The sequence below is a fragment of the Eumetopias jubatus genome, unplaced genomic scaffold, assembly GCF_037043125.1.
Source record: "Eumetopias jubatus isolate StellerSeaLion01/CBP00866 unplaced genomic scaffold, mEumJub1_p1.0 scaffold_12, whole genome shotgun sequence".
Lineage (NCBI taxonomy): Eukaryota > Metazoa > Chordata > Mammalia > Carnivora > Otariidae > Eumetopias > Eumetopias jubatus.
Window position 1 is genome coordinate 113,158,912 of NW_028274818.1, and position 12,374 is coordinate 113,171,285.

Consider the following 12,374-nt stretch of genomic DNA (forward strand, 5'->3'; position numbering starts at 1 on the left):
CCTCTTGGAGGTCTCACAGGTAGGGATTCCCAGGGAGGGAATGTAATAACTTCTGGAGTGTGAATGTGGGAGTGAATATGCAGTCCGACTTGGCTTGCTCAATTGGACTGATCCTGTGACTCCATGGGCGGACACCTTTCAGGTCCCCAGAAGTATACGGAGTCTGAGTGGGCCCATCTGCAAATCCGTGGTGAATGGCATACAGTCTATGGCGGCATCAGAATAGTTTCTGATCGTAAGTCACAACACTGAGACCGCTATGGCTAAGCCTCACCCAAGCTCCTTTGGGACACGGTCAGACAGGCTTCTGATTGGTCTCCTCATCTCAGTTGGCACCCCCCCCCTTTGTCTGTCTCTGCACCACCGCACACTGGGCAACACCATGGGGTCAGGGCAGAGTAAACCTATGGTTCTAGAGACCATGATCCAAAATTTCAAGAAGTGGTTTTCAGGAGACTATGGAGTCAGGATGAACCCCGGCAAGTTAAGAACCCTATGTGGATTGGAATGGCCCACCTTAGATGTCGGGTGGCCTTTAGAAGGGACATTGCATGTCCCAATGATTCTTTGAGTATGGCGAGTCATAACAGGAGAACCAGGACACCCTGACCAGTTTCTGTACATTGACTCCTGGCTAAGAACTGCTCAGAACCTTCCCCCCTGGATGCGATTTGCTTGCAATAGGGAGGGACAGGCCAGGGTCTTAATCGCATCATCCAAGTGACCTAAAGAAAATCAGGAAAAGCCCCAATCTCCACAAATCCTGTTTGGAGATCCCAAGGATGAACCGACCCTGCCCCCACCGTACGTACCCCCAAGACTGCCTACACATGGCCCTTCAGCTCCAGACACACCGCCGCCATTGGTTTCGCCAGCGCCCCCAGGCCCAGAGGATCCATGGCTCCCCCAGGCCCAAAAGATCCACTTTCTCCAGGACCAGCAGCCAGGCTATGCTCCAGACCAGAAGGCTCAGAAGCCCAGCTGCTACAAGGAAGAACTCCAAGGGGAGGACCTCATAGGCCTTGCGGGAATGGACTCAGACTGAGGGGGAACAGGCTCTTTCTTCCTTGGCCCCCATGAACCCACGGTCAAAATGAAGGTGGGGGGCCAACCAGGGTTTTTATCTTTTTTTTCTTTTCTTTTCTCTTTCTTTCCCTTTCTTTTCCCCTGGTTTCAGGTCTTTTCTGATTTGTATACAGTATATTTGCTGGGGACGTTGTAAACCTGTTAGCATTTTGTTCTCTCATTCATCTATTCTCCTCTGGACAAAATGACAAGACGAAAAAAATCACCTCAGCAAAAAGAACAAGAGGTAGTACCGTCAGCCAGGGACCTACTCAATACGGACATTAGTACGATGTCGGACCTAGAGTTCAGAATCATGACTTTAAAGATACTAGCTGGGCGTGAAAAAAGCGTGGAAGTTATTAGAGAAACCCTTTCTGGAGAAATAAAAGAACTAAAATCTAACCAAGTCGAAATCAAAAAGGCTATTGATGAGGTGCAATCAAAAATGGGGGCACTAACTGCTAGGATAAATGAGGCAGAAGAGAGAATCAGTGATATAGAAGACCAAATGATGGAAAGTAAAGAGGCTGAGAAAAAGAGGGAGAAACAACTACAGGATCACGAGGGCAGAATTCGAGAGATAAGTGATATGATAAGACGAAACAGCATTAGAATAATTGGGATCCCCGAAGAAGAAGAGAGAGAGAGAGGGGCAGAAGGTATATTGGAGCAAATAATAGCAGAGAACTTCCCTAATACGAGGAAGGAAACAGGCATCAAAATCCAGGAGGCACAGAGAACCCCTCTCAAAATCAATAATAATAGGTCAACACCCCGACATCTAATAGTAAAACTTACGAGTCTCAGGGACAAAGAGAAAATCCTGAAAGCAGCTTGGGAGAAGAGATATGTAACTACAATGGTAAAAATATTAGATTGGCAACAGACCTATCCACAGAGACCTGGCAGGCCAGAAAGGACTGGCAAGATATCTTCAGAGCACTAAACGAGAAAAATATGCAGCCAAGAATACTATATCCAGCTAGGCTGTCATTGAAAATAGAAGGAGAGATAAAAAGCTTCCAGAACAAACAAAAACTAAAGGAATTTGCAAACACGAAACCAGCCCTCCAAGAAATATTGAGAGGGGTCCTCTAAGCAAAGAGAGAGCCTAAAAGCAGCAAAGATCAGAAAGGAACACAGACAACATACAGTAACAGTCACCTTACAGGCAATACAATGACACTAAATTCATACCTTTCAATAGTTACCCTGAATGTAAATGGGCTCAATGCCCCAATAAAAAGACACAGGCTATCAGATTGGATTAAAAAATAAGACCCATCCATATGCTGTCTGCAAGAGACTCATTTTAGACGCAAAGACACCCCCAGATTGAAAGTGAGGGGGTGGAAAATCATTTACCATGCTAATGGACACCAAAAGAAAGCTGGGGTGGCAATCCTTATATCAGACAAACTAGATTTTAAAACAAAGACTGTAATAAGAGATGAGGAAGGACACTATATCCTACTTAAAGGGTCTATCCAACAAGAAGATCTAACAATTGTAAATATCTATGCCCTGAACATGGGAGCAGCCAATTGTATAAGGCAATTAATAACAAAAGCAAAGAAACACATTGACAACAATACAATAATAGTGGGGGACATTAACACCCCCCTGACTGAAATGGACAGATCTTCTAAGCAAAAGATCAACAAGGAAATAAAGACTTTAAATGACACACTGGACCAAATGGACTTCACAGACATATTCAGAACATTCCATCCCAAAGCAACGGAATACACATTCTTCTCTAGTGCCCATGGAACATTCTCCAGAATTGATCACATCCTAGGTCACAAATCATGTCTCAACCGGAACCAAAAGATTGGGATCATTCCCTGCATATTTTCAGACCACAATGCTTTGAAACTAGAACTCAACCACAAGAGGAAAGTCGGAAAGAACTCAAATACATGGAGGCTAAAGAGCATCCTACTAAAGAATGAATGGGTCAACCAGGAAATTAAAGAAGAATTAAAAAAAACTCATGGAAACCAATGAAAATGAAAACACAACTGTCCAAAATCTTTGGGATACAGCAAAGGCAGTCCTGAGAGGAAAGTATATAGCAATACAAGCCTTTCTCAAGAAACAAGAAAGGTCTCAAATACACAACCTAACCCTACACCTAAAGGAGCTGGAGAAAGAACAGCAAATAAAGCCTAAACCCAGCAGAAGAAGAGAAATAATAAAGATCAGAGCAGAAATCAATGAAATAGAAACCAAAAGAACAGTAGAACAGATCAACGAAACTAGGAGCTGGTTCTTTGAAAGAATTAACAAGATTGATAAACCCCTGGCCAGATTATCAAAAAGAAAAGAGAAATGACCCAAATCAAAAAAATCATGAATGAAAGAGGAGAGATCACAACCAACACCAAAGAAATACAAACAATTATAAGAACATATGATGAGCAACTCTATGCCAGCAAATTAGATAACCTGGAAGAAATGGGTGCAATTCTAGAGATGTATCAACTACCAAAACTGAACCAGGAAGAAATAGAAAACCTGAACAGACCTATAACCACTAAGGAAATTGAAGCAGTCATCAAAAATCTCCCAAGAAACAAAAGCCCAGGGCCAGATGGCCTCCCAGGGGAATTCTATCAGACATTTCAAGAAGAATTAATACCTATTCTCCTGAAACTCTTCCAAAAAATAGAAATGGAAGGAAAACTTCCAAATTCATTTTATGAGGCCACCATTACCTTGATCCCAAAACCAGACAAAGACCCCATCAAAAAGGAGAATTATAGACCAATATCCTTGATGAACATGGATGCAAAAAGTCTCACCAAAATACTAGCCAATAGGATCCAACAGTACATTAAAAGGATTATTCACCACGACCAAGTGGGATTTATCCCTGGGCTGCAAGGCTGGTTCAACATCCGCAAATCAATCAACGTGATACAATACATTAACAAAAGAAAGAACAAGAATCATATGATCCTCTCAATAGATGCAGAAAAAGCATTTGACAAAGTACAGCATCCTTTCTTGATCAAAACTCTTCAGAGTATAGGGATAGAGGGTACATACCTCAATATCATAAAAGCCATCTACGAAAAACCTACAGCGAATATCATTCTCAATGGGGAAAGGCTGAGAGCTTTTCCCCTAAGGTCAGGAACGCGGCAAGGATGTCCACTCTCACCACTGCTATTCAACATAGTATTAGAAGTCCTAGCCACAGCAATCAGACAACAAAAAGAAATCAAAGACATCCAAATCGGCAAAGAGGAAGTCAAACTCTCACTCTTTGCAGATGATATGATACTGTATGTGGAAAACCCAAAAGACTCCACCCCAAAACTGCTAGAACTCATACAGGAATTCAGTAAAGTAGCAGGCTTTTAAATCAATGCACAGAAATCAGTGGCATTCCTATACACCAACAACAAGACACAAGAGAGACAAATCAAGGAGTCGATCCCATTCACAATTGCACCCAAAACCATAAGATACCTAGGAATAAATTTAACCAAAGAGGCAAAGGATCTGTACTCAGAAAACTATAAAATACTCAGGAAAGAAATTGAAGAAGACACAAAGAAATGGAAAAACGTTCCATGCTCATGGATTGGAAGAACCAACATTGTGAAGATGTCAATGCTACCTAGAGCAATCTACACATTCAATGCAATCCCCATCAAAATACCATCCACTTTTTTCAAAGAAATGGAACAAATAATCCTAAAATTTGTATGGAACCAGAAGAGACCCCGAATAGCCAGAGGAATCTTGAAAAAGAAAAGCAAAGGTGGCGGCATCACAATTCCGGACTTCCAGCTCTATTACAAAGCTGTCATCATCAAGACAGTATGGTACTGGCACAAAAACAGACACATAGATCAATGGAACAGAATCGAGAGCCCAGAAATGGACCCTCAACTCTATGGTCAACTACTCTTTGACAAAGCAGGAAAGAACGTCCAGTGGAAAAAAGACAGTCTCTTCAACAAATGGTGTTGGGAAAATTGGACAGCCGCATGCAGAAGAATGAAACTGGACCATTTCCTTACACCACACACAAAAATAGACTCCAAATGGTTGACAGACCTAAACGTGAGACAGGAGTCCATCAAAATCCTAAAGGAGAACACAGGTAGCAACCTCTTCGACCTCAGCCACAGCAACTTCTTCCTAGAAACATCGCCAAAGGCACAGGAAGCCAGGGCAAAAATGAACTACTGGGATTTCATCAAGATAAAAAGCTTTTGCACAGCAAAAGAAACAGTCCACAAAACCAAAAGACAACCGACAGAATGGGAGAAAATATTTGCACCCGTCAGAATGGCTAAAATTAACAAGTCAAAGAATGACAGATGTTGGCGGGGATGTGGAGAAAGGGGAACCCTCCTACACTGTTGGTGGGAATGCAAGCTGGTGCAACCCCTCTGGAAAACAGTATGGAGGTTCCTCAAACAGTTGAAATTAGAGCTACCATTCGATCCACCAATTGCACTACTGGGTATTTACCCCAAAGATACAAATGTAGGGACCCGAAGGGGTACGTGCACCCTAATGTTTATAGCAGCAATGTCCACAATAGCCAAACTGTGGAAAGAGCCAAGATGTCCATCGACAGATGAATGGATAAAGAAGATGTGGTATATATACACGATGGAATATTATGCAGCCATCAAAAGGAATGAGATCTTGCCATTTGCAACGACGTGGATGGAACTGGAGGGTGTTATGCTGAGTGAAATAAGTCAATCAGAGAAAGACATGTATCACATGACCTCACTGATATGAGGAATTCTTAATCTCAGGAAAGAAACTGAGTGTTACTGGAGTGGTTGGGGGTGGGAGGGATGGGGTGGCTGGGTGATAGATATTGGGGAGGGTATGTGCTACGGTGAGCGCTGTGAATTGTGCAAGACTGTTGAATCACAGATCTGTACTTCTGAAACAAATAATGCAACATATTTTGAGAAAAAAGAAAAAGAAGAAGATAACAGGAGAGGAAGAAAAGGGGAGTATGTCAGAGGGGGAGACGAACCATGAGAGATGATGGACTCTGAAAAACAAACTGAGGGTTCTAGAGGGGAGAGGGGTAGGGGGATGGGTTAGCCTGGTGATGGGCATTGAGGAGGGCACGTTCTGCATGGAGCACTGGGTGTTATGAACAAACAATGAATCATGGAACACTGCACCAAAAACTAATGATGTAATATATGGTGATTAACATAACAATAAAAAAATTTAAAAAAAAAATTAAAAAAAAAAAAGAAAAAAGAAAAAGAAGAAGATAGCAGGAGAGGAAGAATGAATGAAGGGGAGTAAGTCAGAGGGGGAGACGAACCGGGAGAGATGATGGACTCTGAAAAACAAACTGAGGTTTCTGGAGGGGAGGCGGGTGGGGGGATGGGTTAGCCTGGTGATGGGTATTGAGGAGGGCACGTTCTGCATGGAGCAGTGGGTGTTATGAACAAACAATGAATCATGGAACAGTACACCAAAACAAATTATGTAATATATGGTGATTAACATAACAATAAAAAAATTTAAAAAAGAAAGTATTAACAAAGCCAAAAGTTGGTTCTTTGAAGTAATTTTTAAATATTACACCCTTACAAGACATGAACAAGTATAAAACAAAGAGTGGTGCCTGGGTGGTACAGTTGGTTAAGCGTCTGCCTTTGGCTCAGGTCATGATCCCATGGTCCTGGGATCCCCCGCATCAGGTTCCCTGCTCTGTGGGGAGGCTGCATCTCCCTCTCCCTCTCCCTCTGCTGCTCCCACTGCTTGTGCTCTCTCGCTCTCTGTCAAATAAAGAAAGACTTGTACTCTGAAAACTAACAGACCTTGATTAAAAACAAACAAACAAACAAACAAACTAAAGACGACACAAGCAAATGGAAATACATAATATGCTCATGGACTGGAATAATTAATACCGTGAAAGAGTCCATAATTCCCAAAGCAATCAACAGATCTGTAACTCTGAAATAAATAATGCAATATATGTTAAGGAAAAAAAAAAAGATAGCAGGAGGGGAAGAATGAAGGGGAGTAAATCAGGGGGGGAGATGAACCACGAGAGATGATGGACTCTGAAAAACAAACTGAGGGTTCTAGAGGGCAGGGGGTGGGGGGATGGGTTAGCCTGGTGATGGGTATTAAAGAGGGCACATTCTGCGTGGAGCACTGGGTGTTATGCACAAATCATGGAACAGTACATCCAACTAATGATGTATGGTGATTAACATAACAAAAAATTTAAAGTAAAAAAAAACTAATGATTTAATGTGTGGTGACTAACATAACAATAAAAAAATTTAAAGAAGAACAAAGTTGGAGGACTCACACTTCCTGATTTCAAAACCCACTACAAAACTACAGTAATTAAAACCATGTGATTCTAGCATAAAGACAGACATACAGACCAACAGAAAAGGATTGAAGATCCCTAAATAAACCTATACAACTACAGCCAATTGGCTTTCAACCTGGGTTCCAAGACTATTCAATAAGGAAAAAATGATTTCTTCAACAAATGGTGCTGGGAAAAGTGGATATCCCCATACAAAAGAAGAAAGTTGGCTCCCTATCTCACATCATACACAAAAATTAACTACAATGGATCAATGATATGAGTATAAGTACAAAAATAATAAAACTCATAGAAGAAAACATAAAGGTAAACCTTCACGATCTTGCAGATGGCAACAATTTCTTAGATATGATACCAAAAGCATGAACAACAAAAATATATAAATTTAACTTCATTAAAAATAAAAATTTTGTGGGCGCCTGGGTGGCTCAGTTGGTTAAGCGACTGCCTTCGGCTCAGGTCATGGTCCTGGAGTCCCGGGATCGAGTCCCGCATCGGGCTCCCTGCTCGGCGGGGAGTCTGCCTCTCCCTCTGACCCTCTTCCCTCTCGTGCTCTCTATCGCTCTCATTCTCTCTCTCTCAAATAAATAAATAAATCTTTAAAAAAATAAAAATAAAAAAAAAATAAAATAAAAATTTTGTGCATCAAAGACACTATCAAGAAAGCAAAAGGAACAAAATATTTGCAAATCATATATCTGAGGAGTCTAATATCCAGAATATATAAAGAACTCTTAGGACACAACAACAAAAATATAAACAGCCCAATTTAAAAATGGGCAAAGAACTTGAATAGACTTTTTTTTTCAACAAATATGCAAAAAGATTCTCAACATCAGTAGTCATTAGGGAAATGTACACCAAAACTACAATGAAATATCACTTCATACTCATTAGAATGACTATAATAATAAAAAAAAAAAGAAAATAACAACTGTTGGTAAGGGTGTGGAAAAATTGGAACCCTCATACATTACCGGTGGGAATGTAAAGTGGTTCAGCTACTGTGGAAAACAGTTTGGTGGCTCATTAAACAGTTAAACATAGAATTACCATATGAACCTGAAATTCTACTCTTACGTATATACTCAAAGAAATGAAAATATTGCACACACAAAAACTTGTAAACACATGCTCATAGCAGCACTATTTGCAAAAGCCAAAAGATGGAAACAGTACAAATGTCCATCAACAGAAAAATGGATACACAAATAGTGGTATATCCATGCAATGGAATAATATTTGGCCTTAAAAAGGAAGAAATTTCTGACACATACTACAACATGGATAAAATCTTGAGGACTTTACGGTAAGTTAAATAAACCAATCCCAAAAAGACAAATACTGTGTGATTCTAACTATATGAGGCCCTTGGTGTAGTCACACCCATGAGGACAGGAGGTAAAGTGTTGGCAGTCAGGGGTTGGGGGGAGAGTCGGAGTCACTGTGTAATAGTGAAAGAGTTTCAGAGTCACAGGATGGAAGGGGCTGTAAGGATGGATGGTTTGAACGTATACTGTGTGTTGTATGTATTTCAGCACAATAAAACAGTCACACACCGTGTGGTTCCACTTACGTGGAATATTCAGAGCACACAAATCCATAAAGACAGCAGACTGGCGGTTCCAGGGGATGAGAGGGGGTGGAATGGGGAGAAGCTGTTACATGGGTGTGGGATTTTACTGTGGGGCACAGAGAGGTTCTGGAACGAGGCAGAGCTGGTGGTTGCACAACACTGGGAATTGTACTAAATGCCACTGAATTGTTTGCTCTGAAACGGTTTATTGTATGTGAATTTCGCCTCAAAATATTATTTTAAAAAATTAGTTCCAGGGGCTCCTGGGTGGCTCAGTTGGCTGAGCGTCCAACTCTTGGTTTTGGCTTAGGTCACATTCTTGGGGCTGTGGGATGGAGCCAAGCCCCGCGTGGATCTCCGTGCCCCAGGGAGGGTCTGCTGGAGATTCTCTCCCTCTGTCCCTCCCTCTGCTTGAGCTCTTACACACTCTCTCTCTCTCAAAAGAATAACTCTTAAAAAAAAGTTCCAGAGCTTTTGAGAAACTCTGCTAGTATCTGTTTCCCTTGTTCGTTGCCGTCGCTCCACCCCACCAATGCTTACTTAAACATTGTGCTTTGGGGAGAGGTTGTATTCTGCCCACATCGCTGGCCACCAAGACCCTCTGGGCCAGGGTCTCAGGAGATCGCAGTCTCTGGACACACTAATACCAGTTTGAGAACTAAATGCTCACTCAATTACCCATCGTGGTGCCCTAGGGGACTAACCCCAATGACATTTTCTGTAGTTTGTCCGAGGAACACATAAGGAAAGCTAGGGGACCCTTGAACTCAAGTTGAGTTCATGGCCTATTGACTTGGCACTTCCACAAAACATTTCTTCAAAAAAAAAAATACACAATTATACTCTTAAAATAGTACAGAATTATAATTGTAATTCTTCTTCCTGGTGATATCTTTTGAGTGCCAAAGTACCCTGAAGATAACTTCATTGGATATTTTTCCTTAAATGATTGCAAAAAAATTAAAATTCAATCCTTTCTAACTCTTACTTATAGGAAAATCCCTCTCTCTCTGTCATAGAATCACAGAATAATAGCTAACATTTATTGAGCACTTACTATATACCAGATGCTGTTTTTTTTTTTTTTTTTTTAAGACTTCATTTACTTGAGAGAGAGAGTGCACAAGTGCATGAGCGGGGTTGTGGGGAGGGGCAGAGGCAGAGGGAGAAGCAGACTCCCTGCTGAGCAGGGAGCCCAATGTGGGACTCAATCCCAGAATCCTGGGATTATGACCTGGGCCAAAGGCAGACGCTTAACCAACGGAGCCACCCATGTGTCCCTACCAGACACTGTTTAAGCACATTATAATGCTATGATCACCCCCATTCTAAAGATGGTAAGCTTGACGGGCTTGTCTGCCCACTCAGTGGGGAAACCAGGGTTAGAACTCTGGGTGCACAGCATGCATCCCCAACCACACGGTGCCACACTGCCCTGCGTCTCATCCTAGCAAGGGACAGAGCAGAAGAGACTCTTCACTCTGTAGGCGAACGCACCTTATGGCCTGCAGCCGTGCATGGCCTGGGTCAAAGCTCTCTACCAAACCACGATTCCTCTACTTGACAGTACAGGGACGGGTCACCCTTCTTCTGACTGACCTTCCCATTCATTTAGAATTCAGGCATTTCTTCTCTTCTGCTCTGCACACCATTGTCCCCACCCCAAAACACACACACAGAGCACATTCATTACCTCACACAGGGTCTTATCAAGTCTTTCTCTAGAGCTGTCTTGGATCTGCTTGGACTATTTCACACTGAGACAAACAAGGTTTCCCAGACTCACCTGTAATCCAGCTGCTCCCTTCTGAGGATGTTGTTTTTATTCTTGAAAGTCACAGGCAGTGCTCTTAGCTTGGGTCAGGTGGGAAGCCATAGACAGGCATCCCACAGGGCGGGTACCGCATCTGTGTGGCCCACAGAAGGCTGGGCTGGGCAGGGGAATAAAAATTTGCTTTATGAGAGGGGAGGGTGACCACCATGTGACAAATAATTGTTCAGCGCCTACTTTATGCCATGCATTATGATGCATGGGAAAACAGGGAAATAACGCAAAGCCGGCGCTGCCTGGGGAGACAGGCAGTCAACAAAGATCAGGCACAAGAGGATGTTAGCTCAGACTCTCCCATGGAGGCCCTCCTATGGCAAAGCCAAGTGGGAAAGAGGCTGGGGGTGTGTGGCTGTGGCGGGGTGTAGGCAGGATGACCAGGGGAGCTTTCTGAGGGTGATGCCTACCAGCGTTGGGGGTCTCTGGGTCTGGAAGCCGCACACAGGTGATGTTTCTTTGGAGGAAGTGCACATACCTGCTGACCTGAACAACTCTACTTCAGAATTTAAACTTAATTCGTGTCCCAAACTGCTGTAGGTATTAGATTTAATCCCTGTCTCAGGTCTTAGAAACGTAAGATGTTTTAAGGTCATGTAAAAGAAATTTACCACAAAGTAGCTTTTGCACAATCTGATTTTCTCAATGTTGGGGAAAATTTTGTAAGGTCAGAGGGTATCTGAAAGCTGAGAACTTGGGCCCAGGTGTGAACTGAGGTGCCCAGAAACACCTGGAAAGATATACCAGCTCTCAGGACAGAAGAAGCCTTCAATGTAGGAGCCTTGAACTGAATGATGAGCTGGGTTACCTTTCAGGAAGCATCTACACATGCGTCTTTAACATGAACCCATATGGTGCTCTGAGGTAGGTGGGCCATGCATTATTCCTGTTAATGAGCAGATTGAAGCTCAGAGAGGCTGAACTACAAAGCCAAAGGGCAACAGCTAATAGAGGGTGGATGTGGGTGCTCATCAAATCTCAGAGTACAAGTCTTTCACTTCTTTGGTTAGGTTTATTCTTAGGTATCTTATTATTTTGAGTGCAATTGCAAATAACATTGTTTTCTTATTTTTTCTTTCTCCTGCATCCTTGGTAGTGTATACAAATGCAACAGATTTCTGCACCTTGATATTGTACCCTGGAACTTTCCTGAATTCCTTGATCAGTTCTAGTAGTCATTTGCTGGGATCATCAGGGTTTTCTGTCTAGAGTACCATGCCATCTGCAAACAGTGAAAATTTTACTTCTTCCTTGTTTGGATGCCTTTTATTTCTTTTTGTTGTCTACTTGTGGGAGAGACATAGGGCAGTCAAGTCCCCAGAAAACCAGACTTGCCAGGAGGCTTTTGACCAAACCCCCTCTGACCAAGCTTGGCACAAGGCAATCAAGTCATCTGCACAGAAGGGTGACCAGGAGCCTTAGGACCATGGGCCCTCCATCTCAGCTTTGTACAAGGCAAAGGAATCACCAAGACCCTGGGCCAAGTGCATGCCCACCAATGCAACAAAGAACAGCGCAATTGAATCCTCAGAAAATCAGGCCTCCTGGTA

At 42.5% G+C, this 12,374-nt stretch overlaps 1 protein-coding gene across 1 annotated transcript in view; it reads right to left on the reverse strand.

Moving 5' to 3' along the window:
• Window positions 1-824: 824 nt before the first annotated feature.
• LOC148162927 (melanoma-associated antigen 9-like) overlaps window positions 825-12,374 on the reverse strand; it is a 33,284-nt gene continuing 21,734 nt past the window's right edge. Inside the window, exon 2 of the mRNA XM_088017085.1 lies at window positions 825-984. Coding sequence (XP_087873211.1) covers window positions 825-984 — 160 coding nt within the window. The remainder of the gene's footprint in view (window positions 985-12,374) is intronic.